Source organism: Lissotriton helveticus, chromosome 3_1, assembly GCF_964261635.1.
Source record: "Lissotriton helveticus chromosome 3_1, aLisHel1.1, whole genome shotgun sequence".
Taxonomy (NCBI): Eukaryota; Metazoa; Chordata; class Amphibia; order Caudata; family Salamandridae; genus Lissotriton; species Lissotriton helveticus.
Window position 1 is genome coordinate 556,963,166 of NC_136061.1, and position 17,784 is coordinate 556,980,949.

The following is a 17,784-nucleotide window of genomic DNA, read 5'->3' on the forward strand; positions in this document are numbered from 1 at the left end:
TTCTCATCAAGCTGTCTCAATCCAGGGCGAGAATGATTCTGATTGCCCCGGAATGGCCCAGACAGTGGTGGTTCACGGACCTGCTTCACCGATCTCTCCTTCCTCACATGAAGCTGCCGTGCAGGCCGGACCTTCTCACGAAGTTCGGGGGGCGGATGGTGCACCCCAACCTCTCGTCTTTGAGTTTGGCGGCATGGCTCCTGAAATAGTGCAATATGGCCATCTGAATCTCCCAGAGGATTGTATGGGCATACTGAAGGAGGCTAAGCGACCTTCCACTAGGACTTCCTATGCTTACAAGTGGAAGAGGTTTTGCATCTGGTGCAAGTCTAAGAACTATGACCCTACGTCATGCAAGGAGGATGTCATCCTTCCATATCTGCTTCATCTGGCGCAGTCGGGCCTTAATGTCCATTCCATTAAGGTTCATCTGGCTGCTTTGACTGCCTACAGGAAAGGCCCTTCACAGACTTCCTTTTTCCAGATCCCTGTGATCAAAGATTTTTTGGAAGGCTTGAAGAAAGTGTTCCCTCCTGTCAGGCTTCCTTCGCCTTCATGGGACTTGAATGTGGTGCTGTCCAGATTGATGAAGGAGCCTTTTGAACCCATTCATAAGGCTTCGTTGCAGCACCTGTCCTGGAAGGCGGCGTTCCTCGTGGCCATTACATCGGCCCGCAGGGTGAGTGAGATTCAGGCATTGTGTTGCCAAGAACCTTATACTGTATTTCATAATGCTAAAGTTGTTATGCGTACTCACCCTAAGTTTCTTCCCAAGGTTGTTTCTGATTTTCATATCAATCAGACTATCACTTTGCCTACGTTCTTTCAGAATCCTTCATCTCCGGCGGAAAGGTCTTTACATTCCCTGGATGTGCGGAGGGTGCTGAAGTTTTATCTTGATAAGACTAAAGATATTCGTAGGTCAGACCAATTGTTCGTCAATTATGGCTCAGTCAGGACAGGTCTTGCTACCTCTAAACAGTCCATCTCGAGGTGGATTGTGTCCTGCATACAGTTGTGTTACTACAAAGCTAATAAGACCTTAGGAGGTAAGCCTAAGGCTCATTCCACCAGGGGCAAAGCTGCTACGACAGCTATGCTCCGTAATGTTCCCATTGCAGAGATCTGCAAGGCGGCCACTTGGAAGTCGGTCCATACCTTTGCTAAGCATTACTGCCTGGACACTGATGCCAGGGCAGACGCTCAGGTTGGGCAGGCTTCGCTGCGGAATCTGTTCGCACAGTAGTGGCGTTATTTTATTCTCCACCGCCGCTTGGTGTGGGGATGGGCTTGCCATTCTATTCACTAGATTATGACTATACACAGAGATCCCCTACTACAGAAGGAGTAGTTTCTGTCCTGTAACTCCAGTTCTGTAGTAGGGGTATCTCTGTTATAGTCATAAGCGCCCTCCCGCCTCCCCGGTGGAGTGTTGTTCATGATCATAATGCTACAGGTCTGGCGTTTCCTACGCCCTCGAAAAGAACTGAGGCTAAGTTGGACCTGCTATGCATTCTGGGATACTGAGAGAAGGTTCTGGAAGGTTCTCTTAAAGGCACAGTATCCTAATTAAGCCACATAATGGCAGCCTATGGGGCTTGTCTGTCCAGGTTCTTCTCTCTATCATTCCTGAGGGATTTTGCTGTTAAGCAAGGGAAATCTGTACAGGCTTTGCTGTTTTGTGGATTTTATGGTGGAAATTTCTAGTTGAAGTACTGGACAGTGTAGCCCTTTGGCTGCATTATCTGTCTTTAAATTCTCTCTTAAGTGTCTATGCATTTTCTGCATTTTTTGACACTGTAAGAGATTATTTTTGATTGCTCCGGGGTCCACGCACATGGGCGGGACTATTCACTAGATTATGACTATAACAGAGATACCCCTACTACAGAACTGGAGTTACAGGACAGAAACTACTCCTTATTCACCGTAAAGAAAAAAGCCTGTGTTGTGGATCAAGCTAATTAGCATCAAACAATGGTCTTAAATTGCGTCATGGTCAACTCTTTGAGGAAAAAGAAATGTCCTTTGTCCAATACAGGCAAATACTTTTCTCTTTGATACCTTTCAATCACCACTGGTAGTTTGGACGGAGACTCGCTGGCCTCCTCAGTGCCACTTAGTAGTACCATCCTTTTATTTTTTGTGGCATTTAACTGCAGCGTGTAAATGAAGACAGCCTAGAACGGCGCCTTTTACGCTTCCAGGCTATCTTCATTTACATGTAATTGCAGACCTATTCGCGCTCTCCTGGAAACACATCCACGCCCCCCAGGGGGGCGCGCGCCCCACAGTTTGAAGACCTCTGCTGTATGGCCTACTAGTAAACTGGGACAAGTCAGTAATTGTCCTGATACAAGAGAGAGACTCTGTAGCAGGTCTAGGGCTGCAGCTGTGAACACATGTCCAAAACTTCAAATATTTAGTTAGAGAGGCACATCTCCACTGATACAACATTGTGCTCGGAGATTAACAGTGCCCACCTTTTGGCTGACCTGCGGGTGACCTTAGACATAAGACGACACCCTACACTGTTCAGGATGCGCTTCCTAAGATGGCTGTACCCCTGATCGATTCTTTGACAATGAATGGGCCATGTCAAGCTTCTTTTTATACTGTAAAAGTCTCTAAGAATTTCCAGTGGCAAATGTGTCCATGCAGTGTTTTGACAGCAGCTTAGGGATGGCCAATTTGCAGTTGTAGTAATAAGCCACTCAGTTGTCTGTCATAAAGGACTGACTTTGTGAGTCTAGGGATGAGCCAGCAATCCTCTTAGAACCGGATCTATTTGATGGGTCTTCTCTGGTAGGCTGTTTATATGGCTCCCACGCTCTGAGGTTCCCTGAACGCGCCTTCCAGAGCTACACTGGGCTGTTGTCAAAAGGTACTACACTTGAGTGGATGGCATAGAGCACACTGATGCCACAGGTGATGCTCTGCTGATCGGACCTCATTAGTATTTCTAAGTTGAGGGATGTATGGAGCCCTGGTCACTTGAAATCCTTCAAGATACAATTGGAAGAATTAAAGCTTCACCAATCCCATTTTTTCAGATATCTTGCTGCACGCCCTGAACCATAACCATCCAAAGTTTAGCCCTCTCAAGACTGATATAGTAATACAGACACTGGGTAGGCACTGGATCTTTCAAATCTGTTTCTTACAAATATTCAACACACCAGATTGGTTCACAGTGCTGCTAAGAGCAGGAGGCTAGTGCCCTGGAAGGCAAAGAGGGGCAGAGACTAAGATGGTGCCTTGTGAAATCAAAATCCAGACATGCCTTCACCTCATCCAATTCAAGTTCTTGAATAGGTACTACTAGGCCAGAGATGGAGGGTGAAAGGAAGAGACGTCTTCCATGTGACTTGGGGCTGCCTGGTGAGCCATCACTTTTAGCAGTTAAGATCAATCCTTGCCGAAGTGCTGGTATGTCATGCAAAGCTCTCCACGTAGTTAGGACCTTCTGGTGTTGGGGAAGTGGGGAGAGTACACAACACACATCCATCCCACTGAGACTGGGGTGCCTCCTGACTAATAAATATTTTGGGGGTAGAGACCCTCTTTTCCGTTTAAATGTTTTGCTTTAGGTTTGCCTTCATTAGCAAATCTTTTGTTGTTTGATGTGATCCACCAATTATCCACTGTATGAATGTGACATGTTTTAATAGTAAGGGCTACCAATTGAACGCAATCTTAATAACTGAGGGTGTTGTTTCTGGCTGGAGATACTGAACTGACCCAGGGTGGACCGATCAGACTTTTCAAGTCATATAATATTTGAATTTAGTTGTACATATGAAAGTGAATGTTGGTGTGGTAGTCCATATGTATTTTGTGCAAATATATTTCTATTTTTGTCTTTCACTACAATAAATGTGTATATTTCTGTCACAATAGACTGCACAACGCAAGATCAGGGAAATTGTACAGCAGGTGAAGCAGCAGGAGCAGAAGCATCATCAGGGAACGACCCTTGCATCACATCGCAACAAGTGAATTATAAACGTGCCAGCGAGCAACAGCCTATGAATGTAGCCCTCCCAACACCAAGACAAGATACGACAGACTGGGAAACAAACCAAAGACTATCCTGAGTCCGCCAAGGGCTGGAGCTCTGCCTGGACCTGCAGGGCAGAAGAAAGTGGTTCTCACCATGCAAGCAAGGGCTGCAGCAAGAGGGCCCTGCAGTCCCTCTATTTCTCTTCTCCGATTTACATTGATGACATGTTATTTCTAATCAAACTATGCGTGACGCTATCCCTTTAGTTGGACTGACATAGGCTTAAGTTACAAAATAAGAACAAGTTATGGTAAATTGTTTTTATCTGATTTTGTATTTGTATGTACATTTTAGAGAACTTTTACAATACAATCAAGTGATTTGCAATGCAAACTAAGATAGCATTTGCAGAAGTAATATATTTTAGAAATAATTTATCACATAATGGAACTAACAAAGTTTTGTTTTTGTTGATTTAGATGAAAACACTAGCTGTTTGGGTCTTATTTAACTTGGAATAGTGTTGAGGATATAATTTTTAGGATTACCAGCCAGCAAAGTATACAGGATTAATGAGATCCTTTTTAGGACTACCAGCCAGCAAAACTATATATAAGGATAAATATAAGGCATAGATGATGATTTATTTATTTAGATTTTTAAAACACAATGCAAAACATTGCAGTTGCAGTTTTAGTAGCCTTTGTGAGTGCCAACTAAAGGGATATTGTCCCTTAGTTAAATAACCTTTTTGTATCTAACTTGCGGTTTATATTTTTCCCTTCTACTTCACAGGTTTCAAACTGGCTTTTGCATACTTTAGAAGAAACATTTTTCTCTCTTTCTCAATTTAAAGTGGTTTAAAATCTTACAGCAGGACATGGCTTCCACTTTAGATACATACCAGTGTGTGTACAGGTGCGTGTGTGTGTGTTTGTGTACATATAGATCTGTGTACCGTGTTTTAGGCACACAAACTTCGATTCATTCATCCACTGGACAATATCATAATTAGGCTTAATTAGCCTCAAAATTTTATTAATTTGTTTATTTCTTCTGCTGGATGTTATATATGTATATAACTATCATGTGTGTGTTTTTTCACATTTCCCAATGGTTTCAAAATGTATAATGCACATGAAACATACAGAGGGGTTCTCAGTATTTCCTTGGTGATGACGAGGCATCATGCTACTAAGTCACCAGTCCCTGGCCTTTAATTTATCTAGCTTTATAGATTATTTTGTCTTGGATCTCAACTGAACTAAACTAATTTGACTCAAATACCTGAACATAATAGTTTCTCAAATGTAGTCTCCCACTAAAATGTGCTTTGATCATCATTAAGGATTCCATTAATCCACATAACGCATTTCAGTTGCCTTAATGTACCCGAAAAGCCCCTACATTTGCCTATTATGGTAGCTATGCTTCCTTAAGCCCCTAATGTGCTCATTATAAGATAAATGTTGACATGGTGATATCACCAGTGACATTGCACTTTACTTCAGTAGTGGCGCTGTGGATTTAACTAGAGCATATCGCCGAACTCCTCTGATATCAGAATGCATTTCCCTAGGATATAATGGCAACATGAGGAATACCTTCAAGTCACTAATTACTTTCAGAAAGGCAGGTGTCTTCTAAGACTGTTCACTGAGTCCAAGGATGGGTTTTTATTTGCTTTGAATCCACACATCTGGGTAACTTTCAGAGTTCCAATTTGAAGACCTATTTTCAAAACTCCGTCCTGGATTCTCCTAGAAAACTATACTCTGAGTGGCCCTTGTTCAACACCTGAAATGCAGATTCTTGGTAGAGATTAAATCAAGGACTATTTTCTAAGAAGTGTGTATTACTAATGTTTCAGTGTATGGCTCTTAAGTCTCTGGTACAGTCATAGCATTTTCTCCTTTTCTTCCTTCTTGGCTGTAAGAAAGGACCCCCCTCCCTCCTTATCCCCCCATTTTCTATTATACTAACACATCAAGTTGTGTGTTCTACTGGAGATGAAATACTGTCTGAAACCTTGAATATTTTGTATTTGACACAAGGAATGCCTTGTGCTGCAACAATAAGGGGCCATCCAGCGTACAGAAAACTCATTTCCCTACCCAGTCATGCATTGCTAATAATCAAAAACTTCAGCTATATTTTTAATTCTACTTGTCAACCCAATCATATCTAATCCAATTGCAGAAAATGGTAAATACTTTTTTTTCTCTTAGTTTGTCAAGTTCGATATTTTCGAAAACATTGGTCTGCTGAACCTGTCTTTGTTTTTCAACACAATTAGGTTTATTTTGAAAGGATTCTTAAATTATTTCATAGTGCAAGAATATTGTGTATGAAGATGTTGTGCCATCGGTGATGCTGCAAGGGAGAATTTTCCAAACGTTTTTAAGAGAGGCTTTTTGAGCAAATGCCACATCACACTTCTTTGTTTCACCCTTAACGGTGTTATCAGGGCAGTGGATTTCCAACCACCTTGGCATTGTTTGCTGTTTAGACATCTTCAAATTTGAATGCCTCACTCTGAACTGGTGGTTTAAACAAAAAAAGTAATAATAAACTACATGACTTTGCAGATAGCCCCTTAACACGAGCTGAAACCCACATATCTGTCACATGCAAAGAAAACAAAGATTCCTTCTAAGAGTCAAGACTTGTACTTATTCCAACAAAAAGCTACATCAGTAGTGTTCAAAACGTTATAGTTATTTACTATGTGTCTTTCACCTCTTTGTTTCTGATCCAAGTGTGTAAATTGGTTACTGTAGTCTTTATTAAAACTACCGTCACAAAGAAAGAGAACACCACTCAAACAGAACCAAACTATACAACAGTGAACCAGACAAACACTCCATAAGTAACCCAAACAAATTTACGAAACACTTTCATCAGCTACTTTCATCAGATATAATCTAACAAGCAACATCTACAATCAGTCTTTGCTGAAGTTAACACTGTAATACAGATCTTCATGCTGAACTGAAATTGCAGGCCATGTTTGGTGATATGTACAGTAAAGGAAAACCGTATCTTGTTGCTGTGCTCCATGTTTTGTGTACCCGGATGACAAGCATGGTCCAATGGCAAGTAGTCATGGTTCAGGTGCACTGAACAGTTCCATAAAACATGAACCATGGCATGAGGTCATAAACGCTGCTTCATGAATTTGTGTAGAGAACTTATCCTCCGCATTTGGGCAGAGTCTTGTGTTCTCTAGATGTACTTGGTACACAAAGACCCGCTTTATTGACCTATGCGCTGAAATTAAACCAAGACTGAAATCCATATTTGAAGCACTTGAATGGCAAGCAAATATTACAGCTGCGACCTTTGTTTTTTGCTCTTGGTTTTTAGATGATTTTTAAATTTTCTATAGAAATACAGAGGAAAAAAGGAAATATGATAGTAACATGGATAACCAAGTCTTTTAAAAAAAGAAATTCTAGTTGCCCACTAGCCATCTACTTACTGATGTTTGAATAATTAGATTTGTGGATCGTCTTGAAATACACAAATGGATTTTTAGCAGTTCAAAGACCAGTACGGGTGCATCTAACTTAACAACTTTTCACACAGTGGTTGCAATACACCAATGATTTCCTGCCTAAAATATTTAATCTTACTCTTCAAAAGATGGGCGATTGTAAATTAGAAACTTGTATCTAATTCAATTTAAAGTTCACTGATCAAGCAAGATTTGAATGACCCTGTTTACAGAAAGATGAGTGAGTTTGTTTGCTAAGAAGGAAGCATTAGTACAGTGAAAAAAATCAACCCTCACTAATAGTTTTATTAAATCATCAAACAAGATGATGCTGCTCAGGAGTTATGTAAAACTATAGAACGTCTGCAATAACAATAATGACAGTGATATTTTATTCCCCTAGACCTTGGCATGCACCATATCACTAATACGTTACATGATAATGCATATGTAAACCAAATAATTTTGTACAGTACTTTGTTGCAGAATTTAAGACACTCTATACCTGCAAATGTAGTTTTTTTTAGCCCAGAGTTCCATGTCATGTACTGATTAGCTAAGAAAAAGCTAATTTTCAAGTAGAATGATGTAATAAACGGTTGTGCCTCATATTTCACACCGAAATTTAAGTCATTAAAATAAATTAGAAATGCTTATCATAATCCCAAAAATGTAATCTGGAAACGGGTAGAAAGATAAAAAAAAGAAAATTATAAAAAAAATATATTACATTTGGGCTAACACCCACCCTAATCCCTTGCCCTAAACTTACCTCTCACCTTAAGCCTAGCATCACTGAGCATAAAACTTGACCCTAGCCTTAACGCCAACCCTGGCTCCGTACACTAAGACTAACAATAGACCTAAACCCTAAAGGTATGCCTAATGTTAGCTTTAGGCATGACCGTAGACCTAATGGTAATCCTCTATATAATCCAAGCCTTCATGATCAGCATTATGCTAGCTATAAAAAAATTAATAGCGCTGTGCCTTGACCCTAATATTAATGCTGATCCTAAAAACTGAACAAATATGTATTGCAAGCCTTTATATATATATATATATATATATATATATACACACACACACACATATATACATGTGTGTGTATATATATATGCATATATATTTATACTTTTGGTAAAAGAAAATGGTATAACATTTGTTTTGAACAGTAAATATTTCAAAACGAAAGTATTTCAACTTTTCTTTTTTGATATTTGTGTCAGAGGTGTTTTTGTGCTATCCATACCACAATAAACATAGATAGTAGCTTGCAGCCAAGTTCTTTGTTTAAGCAGCCTATCTGTCAATCACAGACCTAGGGGCTCATTATGATCGCGGATACACATGCTTTTCCACGGCGGAAAAGCCGCAGTGGAAAAGCATCTCTTTTACGCCATCCTAATATGGCTGGCGGTGTCTGATAGACACTGCCAGCTATGTTACAGCTTTTCCACCGCGGTTGTAAGTCAACCGCGGCGGAAAAGCGGCGGACCGAAATCAGGACCCGCCAGCCATCCTAATGTGGCGGTGGGTCTTTGGTGGGTCCGCAGAGGATTTTCCGCATCCTCCGGGCCGGCGGTGGCTTCCGCCGGCCCAGGGGATGCGGAAAATCCTCCATCATAATGAGCCCCATAGTGTGTATCCTCAGTTCACGTGTGCTAACGTGCAAAGGTGTGGTGTTTCCATCTGCACTTTCCAGCTAACACAGACCACGGTTGGAAGCAGTGTCTTTTGAACCCCACTAATGGGCATAATATTTTACGTCTTGAAGTTCCCCGAAAAACAAGATAAATAGAACTTGTTTGATAAGAGTTTAGAAACTTGCCACCAGGTTTAGGTACTTGAAAACCTATCATTATCATGCGATCCTGTTAAAAAGATCATTATATTGAAGTTAAAACAAGATTACAGGATTATCCAGCAAGTCTACTCATTAAAGCCTATATCTTTACATTGTTTGATAGGTCAATTATGTGCCAGACCCTTCACTGCCAAGGTTTGATGTATCAGTGGTCTGCATGTACCTGTGGTACAATCTGTGCTTGCATACTGCGATGTGCAGCTAAGAAACAAATTTACCTTCCAGACTTTGACCACAGCCTCCTTGGTCGGTCTGTGTGGTAAATACAAAACACAGTTTAAGACCACAGACATTTTGATTGACGTGCCGAAGGCCGAGCAAATGTTTATTGCATGGGTTTATCAAACATAGATGGTAGAATGTACCCATTTTAAGATTTTCAAGGCAACCACTTGTATACTAAATATTTCATAGCAAGACTATCAAAATTGATTAAAGACTGCTGAATTTATAATGTGACTCATGTTAACATATATAGAAATGGTTCCTTCTTTACTCCGCTAAACTCTGTTGAAGTCACTGTAAAATTATTTCAAAGTTTAAGGGACTTACAACCCACTAGTTAGCCTGTCTTCTGGATCCATCTTCACCACTATCTGGTCCGAGTATGTGGACTGTGGTGTCTCTCCACCCTTGGTGAATCCCGTCCCAGGTGTGAGTTTCAAACTCTGCTAGTGAGCTTCACTCTATCAGTGACTTTTGGCTTCCTGCCGTTGCACGGTGCCAGTCTGACTTAAGAGAGGAACTTTTAATTCAGACCTGTATTCCTCATTGTATTAAGAGCACATCCTTTAACCCCGCTCCACCCTCCTCTGGGCTCCTACATGAGTGCTGCTCCTGCGTTATCTTATGTCTCTAATATTTGTTTGATGACCTCATCTTACTAGTGTTGCCACTTTTCCACAAAACTCTCTCGTGTCTGTACCCTACCTTTGAATGCATTCCATAGTGAGTACCTATTAGTCTGTCTCCCCTCCCTCTTCTATACTCTGCTTTCCTATTGCCCTATACCCCAAGAAGACTTGTTGGGTCAGAAGTTGCGCTGATCCATTCCGCCATATTATCAAAGTAAAAAACTTATTTGAAATAGTTATATGGCAGTTTAGTTGTACCATTCAGTCTTTACAAGACATATTCCACTCCCATGGAGAGGCAGGTTCCAAGCAGCCTTCAAATTTTGGGTTTGAATGAGTATTCCACTTTATATATTTCAATGATTGCGCAAATGCTTAATACACGTGTTCATAAAGCACTGTTTTGTCAGCGTTCTCAGAAAACTGGAGAAACTGGATGTTCAACTTTGCGTAAAACCATGTGGGATTTCTTGTTGGTATGTATGTATGTATGTATAGGCATTTATATAGCGCACTACTTACCCGTAGGGTCCCAAGGCGCTTCGACCGCTGCGAAACCCTTCCTGGCTTCCCTGAGAGATGGTCCCTTAATGGGTATCTCCAGGGTGAGACCAGGCATCCCCGGCGGTCTGGTGGGGCCGTTAGTGAAGATGAGGCAAGCTAATGCCCAGAGTTGCCGAGTGTGATCGCTGATCAGAGTGGGCACCGAGGCGAGAGAATTATCGAGTCCGCTGACCCTGGTCCAGAAACCTGCCGCGCCGGGAATCGAACCCTGGTCCCGGGCCGTCCTCTGCTCTCGGGTCTGCCGCCTCTAACCAGTGAGCCAGAGTTTGCATAAATGAAGGAAACTCATCTACAAAGTCTTGTGGGTGAAGGTGTGGCTTCATCTGCTCCTCTTTCTTGTAGAACGTCTCCAGCCTCTCCGCAGTTGCTGGTTGTGCTTGGTGCAGAGCTGCTCGTGTGAAGCTCCTGCAGCTTCTGCTACCTTATCCCGAGCTACCTCTGGGTGACCTTTTTCTGCTGCTTCAGCCTGAGCATTGACATTTTTCCTCTGGACCATCTCCTTCAGCTCCTTGATCATCTGCATGGTATCACACACTTTGTAGCTAAAAGATAGTGTTTCTCCATAGCTTGGTTCTGACGCTTCTAGTGTACCAGGAACAGGTAGCAGTGGCCCCATTTTCCCAGTAGCTCTAATTCGCAATCAGTGTTGACCTCTTGAATCCGTTTAAAGAGCTGGCACAGCATGAAAGTCTCCAAGGCTCCAGGACCCCTGGTAAGGAATATTGCGTATGGGCACAGGGTGACCTGAAGTTTCCATTACAAATAGATTCTCATGGATTTCGGGATACTTGTAGATTGACAGTTAGGCTGTCTCCCAGGCAGTTACTCTGGGCACACCAGGCTCATGTTTGACTTCTTTACCCCCTGACCCCCTCCCCCCCCCGCCCGAGTGGAAGGCTCTCTGTCCCTATTTCGCACATCACTATGCAAGTGACAAACTACATAGAAAGAGGTAACTTATACATTGCCACCTATTTTATCAGATTACCTTGCAAAGTAAGACAAAGAGAGTGATTACTTCTAAAAGCAGCTGGCTCTTTTGCAAGACAGCAATTAAAGCAGTGATCTAGGATTAGAAAATGGCAGGATGTTTTATAGTTTTTGTGAGCGCATAAAACCTACTTTTAGTAGATGCAATCTAATCATGGGTGTAGGAAGACCCATAAGCTGCAGCTAAAGCAGTGTCTGTCTGTGCTGGGTCCTGCATTCTGCTACAGACCTCTGTAGCTGGGATGGATGGATGGATGGATGGATAATCATTTCTGCATTTCCAACTTGGAGCAAAGCACTGAGGGAAGGTTGAATCGATGAATGGTGGAACTGGTTCAAGTCACTGTCATGAATTGGGCCAAGATGAAAGGCAAAGGTCTTTCAGCTCAACACCATCCTTGAAACCCATGCTGCCAACAGCTCCAGACCCAAATCTGTATTCCACCTTGCATGTCCATACGAGCTGAACAAGTGTAGAATAAACCACCCAGTCTAGATAAGACGTGCATAAAGAAAGGGCCAGTTATGGTCACACCAAAGACCAATGCTTCTTTCAATTCACTTTTACATGTTTTCAGGGCACAAAAAATCCTAAATCTCCCCATAATTTGAGCTAACATGAAGACCTCCATAAATTGCAAGGTGTGTGTGTACAGACTAAACCTTCAGCTGTGTAGGCTCATATTTTTTTTAACAGGTTGACAGACATTTTTTTTTCCTTTAATGTCTCACTGAAGCCTTCTTTCCCCTCCATGTGCCAGTTTTATTCTGATTGGCCTCTCCGTCTTACATTTTGTTCAAATTCTAGAGAAACTCCAGGCAGGTGGATTATGCCATGCACCGCACTCAACTACTAATCTTTATTCTTCATGGGAGCGATTTGACACCAAACTCTTAAGAAAAAGTTGACAAGGGTTCATTATAAATTTGAGGAATCTGTGGAGTTTAATGCCAGATCTGGTGGCTCTGTTACTAATACCTTCACTTTTGTGACCTATGTTTGACCTCAAGGTCAAAGGTGCGAATCCCGACTGATCACTACCTTTCAACACCTATAGAATGAGAACCATTGAGTTGGGTAAGGAAACCCATAATATTCAGAGCCAAGATATCTCAAGGGGTGAACGTGTTATTTTATAAATGGGCATTATGTTCTTTAGGTACATAAACCATTACAAGACAGTCTGGATTGTTCTACATTTTTAAGTGTCAGCAGATACATTTTTAGCATGTGTATTGTTAGAATATGTAAACAAAAATTAGAATTCATAAGGGAGTAAAATTCGAAAGACAGACATTTTAACTGCCAGATTAAATAAATTGTATATAATGGTGAAAGACAAAGCTTTTCTATGATTAACAGGTTATTTTGATCTACCGCACTGAACCTTTTTTGCTCCAAAAGAGCTTCCTTGGACCTTTAACAGTGTGTGAACCTTCAAACTTCGACTGCTTGCAACTCTTTGCAGCATTTATTAGCAAGTTTTCCAGGTGTTCTAATGGCGCTCCTGACGAGTTTCTCAAAAAAGAAAAGCAAAAAGCCAAAAGTGCAGGGAGGGGGACTTTTGATGTAGATGGAAAATCATTTCTTATATGCAGAGGCAAGTACCTGGTTGTCAGTGACACAGCTGTATTTCTCCAGTCTTTCATTCTGGAAGTTCGGGGACGATGGACTTCCAAGATTGAGGAAGGTGACATTGCCCGAGTAGCAATGATTGCTGTCCAACCTACAGGTGTGAAAAACAATGTCAGCGAGGAAGTACAAGTCCAGCTGCTGAGTTGCATCCCCACTAATCAACCCCTCATCCCAGTATCCAGGCTCTGAAACCTCTGAAATCCAGACATGGAAAAAGTATTGTTTCAAACTACTGACATTTTCTCTGCAACCTAATTGACCCATACATACCGAGTAGCACATCTGACTGCAGTGATTGGATGGATTGGAACTAGGCTATCTCTGTAAATTAGGGGAATTTTGTACTTCTTTATGAAATCCGAGCTTCCCCACCATGCTTTCTTTGTGCAAAATACAAGAACAATTATTCTTGTAACAGTTGGCTCGAGCCTCAAATGGACAGTGAACTGGCTCAGGAGGCACAGTAAACCTAGGTTCATTACAATCAAGCCGGATTTTTCATAGGATATCTCCCCGCTGCCCCATTTTAAATTAACGAAAATTGTTGAAAAATGTGTTGGTCCTTATTCTAGAAGCACCAAAACGGTTGCAAAATCTCTGCTCTTTTTTACGATAAAAATATGATATGGTTGAATTATTTGTCAATCACACTGAGACACTTGCAGGATTTGTCTTTTAATTTTAAGGTATCATAGGGTCTGTCAGACAGATTACAAGTATGTCTTCTGTTACAATTTAATTATTTTCAACCTGTATTGATTTAATTTATGTAATGAACACTAGTAATGTAGAAAGTCTCAAGAAACTTTATTTCTCAAGCTCTCCTATTAAATCCCCCATGGCTAAGTGTAAACCGACCTAGCTGTAAAATTAGAACAACCATTGAGAAAGACAGAAAGAGCACACACATGTCCTAACTTCAAACTGTATTATCCAAATCTGTCATGAATAGTAAAATGGGAAACGTACTGATCCATTTTAAGGTAATGTGTCAGAAATGAGTGTGTGCGCACGCATGTGTGTGTGGTACGGAAACGTTTTCTGGTGTTTGTGGTCCTATATTGCCATCTTTGGGCTAGGTTTTTTTTTTTTAATTCTGATATATTGCTTTCAGCAGTAGAGACTAAAAATGCCAACAGCTGAACACACCCAAGTACCAGATTGATGTGAACTAATGATTGGTTTAGCCTGGGTACTTCTAGGAGCATAATGGGAAACCATGAAGCAAAATGCATAGTGCTTTGAATTATCACCACAACCCAAAGGTGGCAGTTTCGGACCATGTTACAAGTAACCTTTTACGTATTTTTATATAACTTATCAAATACATTACTATTTTTACTTGTTTTTGAAATATGTTATTCACAGTATGGCATCTTTTATGTCAATTTAGGAACAACTGGTTATGTGAGTAATTCAAGAACCAAACTTGTAATATTCAAAATGCAAAAGAGTTGACAATGTAACATAATGTGAATTTCACTACTTTCTGTTCATTGATGAGGAGTGTAGCGGCTCAAGGGCAGCCAGTGCATGGCCAGGATCGAACAAAGATAATTGTGATGACATCTAGCTACAGCCTTTATGGTTTATTCACATTGTTTTAAATGGTCAAATATGTTGCAAAGCAATGTTATAATGTTTGTTGCACCTGTTGCTATACATTTGTTGAGACCTGTAGTGTATATATTTGTACACACACACACACACTTATATATACATTCTCTCTCTCGCACCCACACAGGTATTATCCAAAAACAAAATTCAAAAACTGGGAAACTGTTTATTTTTTTTACATTGTGTCTGTGGGACACTGCCACCAGTTTCAAGAGAAAAGATTGTTTTTTTTTTTAAAGAAAAAATAATTGCAAAGAGGTTGTTGGCACAGGGCATGAACAGTGCAGATTTTTAAAAAACTTTAAAAATGAAAAAAAATCAAGCAAAACATGAAAAAGAAGAAAATCTACCTCAGGGTGTTGTCGTACCTCAGCACTTAGTTCTTTTCTTTTGTTTCCCTTTTAGAGATTTTGTATGCTTTTTAAGACTTACTAGTCTGAGCAATTTTTTTTATTTTTTTAATAAAAAAATGAGTTGGCAAAAAAACTACAAAACAACAATTTACTTGCAAACTGCGGTTAGTAAGTAGAATGCAACTTTGCCGAAAGTATTTTAAGAATATATATTGTAATTTTATCACATTCTGCTAGCTGTGATGCAATTGAGGGGGAGGGGGGAACTCTTCAGAACATTTTTGTTTCATTTTATTTTTTTTATAAACTTTAAAAATGTTTATAAAAAACTGAAAAGTAACAATAAAAAGGTCTGAGAAAACATTGGACAGCAAAATTGCCGAGTTTCACAGTAGGTTAAAAAGTTAGTGAGTTTCTAAAGCTGAAGGACGAACATGTACCAGTTTTCTTGTAAAACATGCCATTGTACCAACAGACTGCAATGCCAGTTTCCTTTTACTGCAAACAGTGTTCTGTGAAAAAAATATATCCAGCTAACAAGAACCTGATGTTATTTTTTATTGCGTATTACAAGCAATCACAGATGTTCTGAATCGGCATGCTGCAGGGCGTAAAAACATGAAATGCAATATAGTTGTCCAGTTTTCAAATTGCTTGTGTGACATTTGCATGGTTTCAGTAGACGTATGAGTGACATTCTACTGCCAAATGTGTGACCCTTCGAGTGACACTTTCTCATGAGTAAAAACAAGTAATGAAGTGCATGTAAAGAGATAAATATGATAAATGAATAACTTTTAAGTAATGAGAAGCTATAAAAAGGCCATAGAGCTATTGTGAAACCCATGAAATGGAAGGTCAGTAACCTACTTCCCCTTTCCTAGATGATCTGGGAGGAGAGGGGAGTTACCATAGTAACGCAGTTTAACAAACTAAGCTGTTCACAGAGCAGCTTCCTAACAAGTGGACATTCCTTTTGTTTACAGTTCCGTTTAGAAGCTGAGGGCATGTGGGTCCTGAGTAGCGATCCTGGATAGAAAAGCCACAAGTTGATAAAAGCAGTCCTTCATCTCCCACCATCTGCACTTTGAATTTCAGAAACCTAAATAGAGAAGGAGAGTTCTACAAATCTGTCACCAACGAACCCCACCTGCGCTAGCCGCCTGCCCCGAAGATCATCTTCCAGTCCCCGAGTCACCCGGATGCTGCAGTAGTCCTACCTTCTCCCCAGGCTCCAAGGGTTGACTAACCTGTTTTAAATTCCTGCAGATCAGAGTAGAGCCAGCTGCTCTGTGCTCGGTGTGCACATGGTAAGGGACGTCATGTAATCTTGTGGTGATTTTGTAACCACTCTTACTACCCTCCTGCACCTGAAATCATCTCTCTGTCCCCCAGCTTCCATGATGCTTCAGTGTTAGCCTCATCCACAGCACATGGCACGGCCCAGTGTTGCTCTGTTCTCATGCGATCTTGCCATGATTATGCTCCCTTCCCCCCAGGGCCCATTGTTGAGGTAGAGTAAACAAGGTCTTCAGCTGCAAGTGAGAAGAAAGTTACTTCTTTATTTCTTTAAGTAAGCGTGAGCATAATGAGACCACAACCGCTTCTCTGATGTCCCTGGTGCCACTGTTCCTACAGAAAATGTTCCAGCAGAAAACCCAGGCCGCAAACACGAAATGTGAGCCACACTTCAAAAGAATACATTCGTGCTCCCGAGCAGGAGCATGGGGCAATAACAAGTTGTCCTTAACAAAGACAAAGGACCACTTGTTCACATAACATCATCCTTCCCTTTTCAAACAACTAAACATTAAACACTTACACCTAGATTCATCAAAGTCCCGTTTTGCGAGTCTGTAATAGCGATTCATTAGGAATCGCTATTACAGACTCGCAAAACGGGAATCATGTACAAATCGCAATTTATTTTGCGAATCCTACAGCTTCCTTATTTGCGATTAGCAAATTGCTAATCGCAAATAAGGAATGACTCCCCATTCCTATGGGCCCAAAGGCCCATAGGAATGAATGGGGAGTCATTCCTTATTTGCGATTAGCAATTTGCTAATCACAAATAAGGATGCGATTTCAAGGGTGCCAGGGGCGTCCAAAGGACACCCTGTGGCACCCCTGAAATGTAAATTTAGCCTGATGTTGCGCACACACATGTCCAAAGGACATGTGTGTGTGTAACATACCACTTAGAAAAATGCACTAAAGTGCATTTTTCTAAGTTTTCGCTATTTACCACGAAGTCAGACTTCGCGGTAAATAGCGGCCAGAAATAGCGAATTCGCAAATAAAAAATGGTTAAAGAATTGCATTTAAGGAATCTCAAATAGAGATTCCTTAAATGCAATTCCTCGCAAATATGCGATTTCGCAATTACCGATTTTTGCATTTG

At 40.9% G+C, this 17,784-nt stretch overlaps 1 protein-coding gene and 1 long non-coding RNA gene across 2 annotated transcripts in view; both read left to right on the top strand.

The window, feature by feature from the left end:
* The window catches only part of IGF2BP2 (insulin like growth factor 2 mRNA binding protein 2), a 463,616-nt gene extending 456,567 nt beyond the window's left edge, over positions 1-7,049 (top strand). The window contains exon 16 of the mRNA XM_078680475.1: positions 3,901-7,049. Coding sequence (XP_078536601.1) covers positions 3,901-3,999 — 99 coding nt within the window. The 3' untranslated portion in view covers positions 4,000-7,049. The remainder of the gene's footprint in view (positions 1-3,900) is intronic.
* Positions 7,050-9,215: 2,166 nt separating this feature from the next.
* On the top strand, positions 9,216-15,923 carry LOC144822691 (uncharacterized). The gene is made up of 2 exons (XR_013608678.1): positions 9,216-10,700; positions 11,048-15,923. It is a non-coding gene; the product is annotated as an uncharacterized LOC144822691 (long non-coding RNA).
* Positions 15,924-17,784: the final 1,861 nt, after the last annotated feature.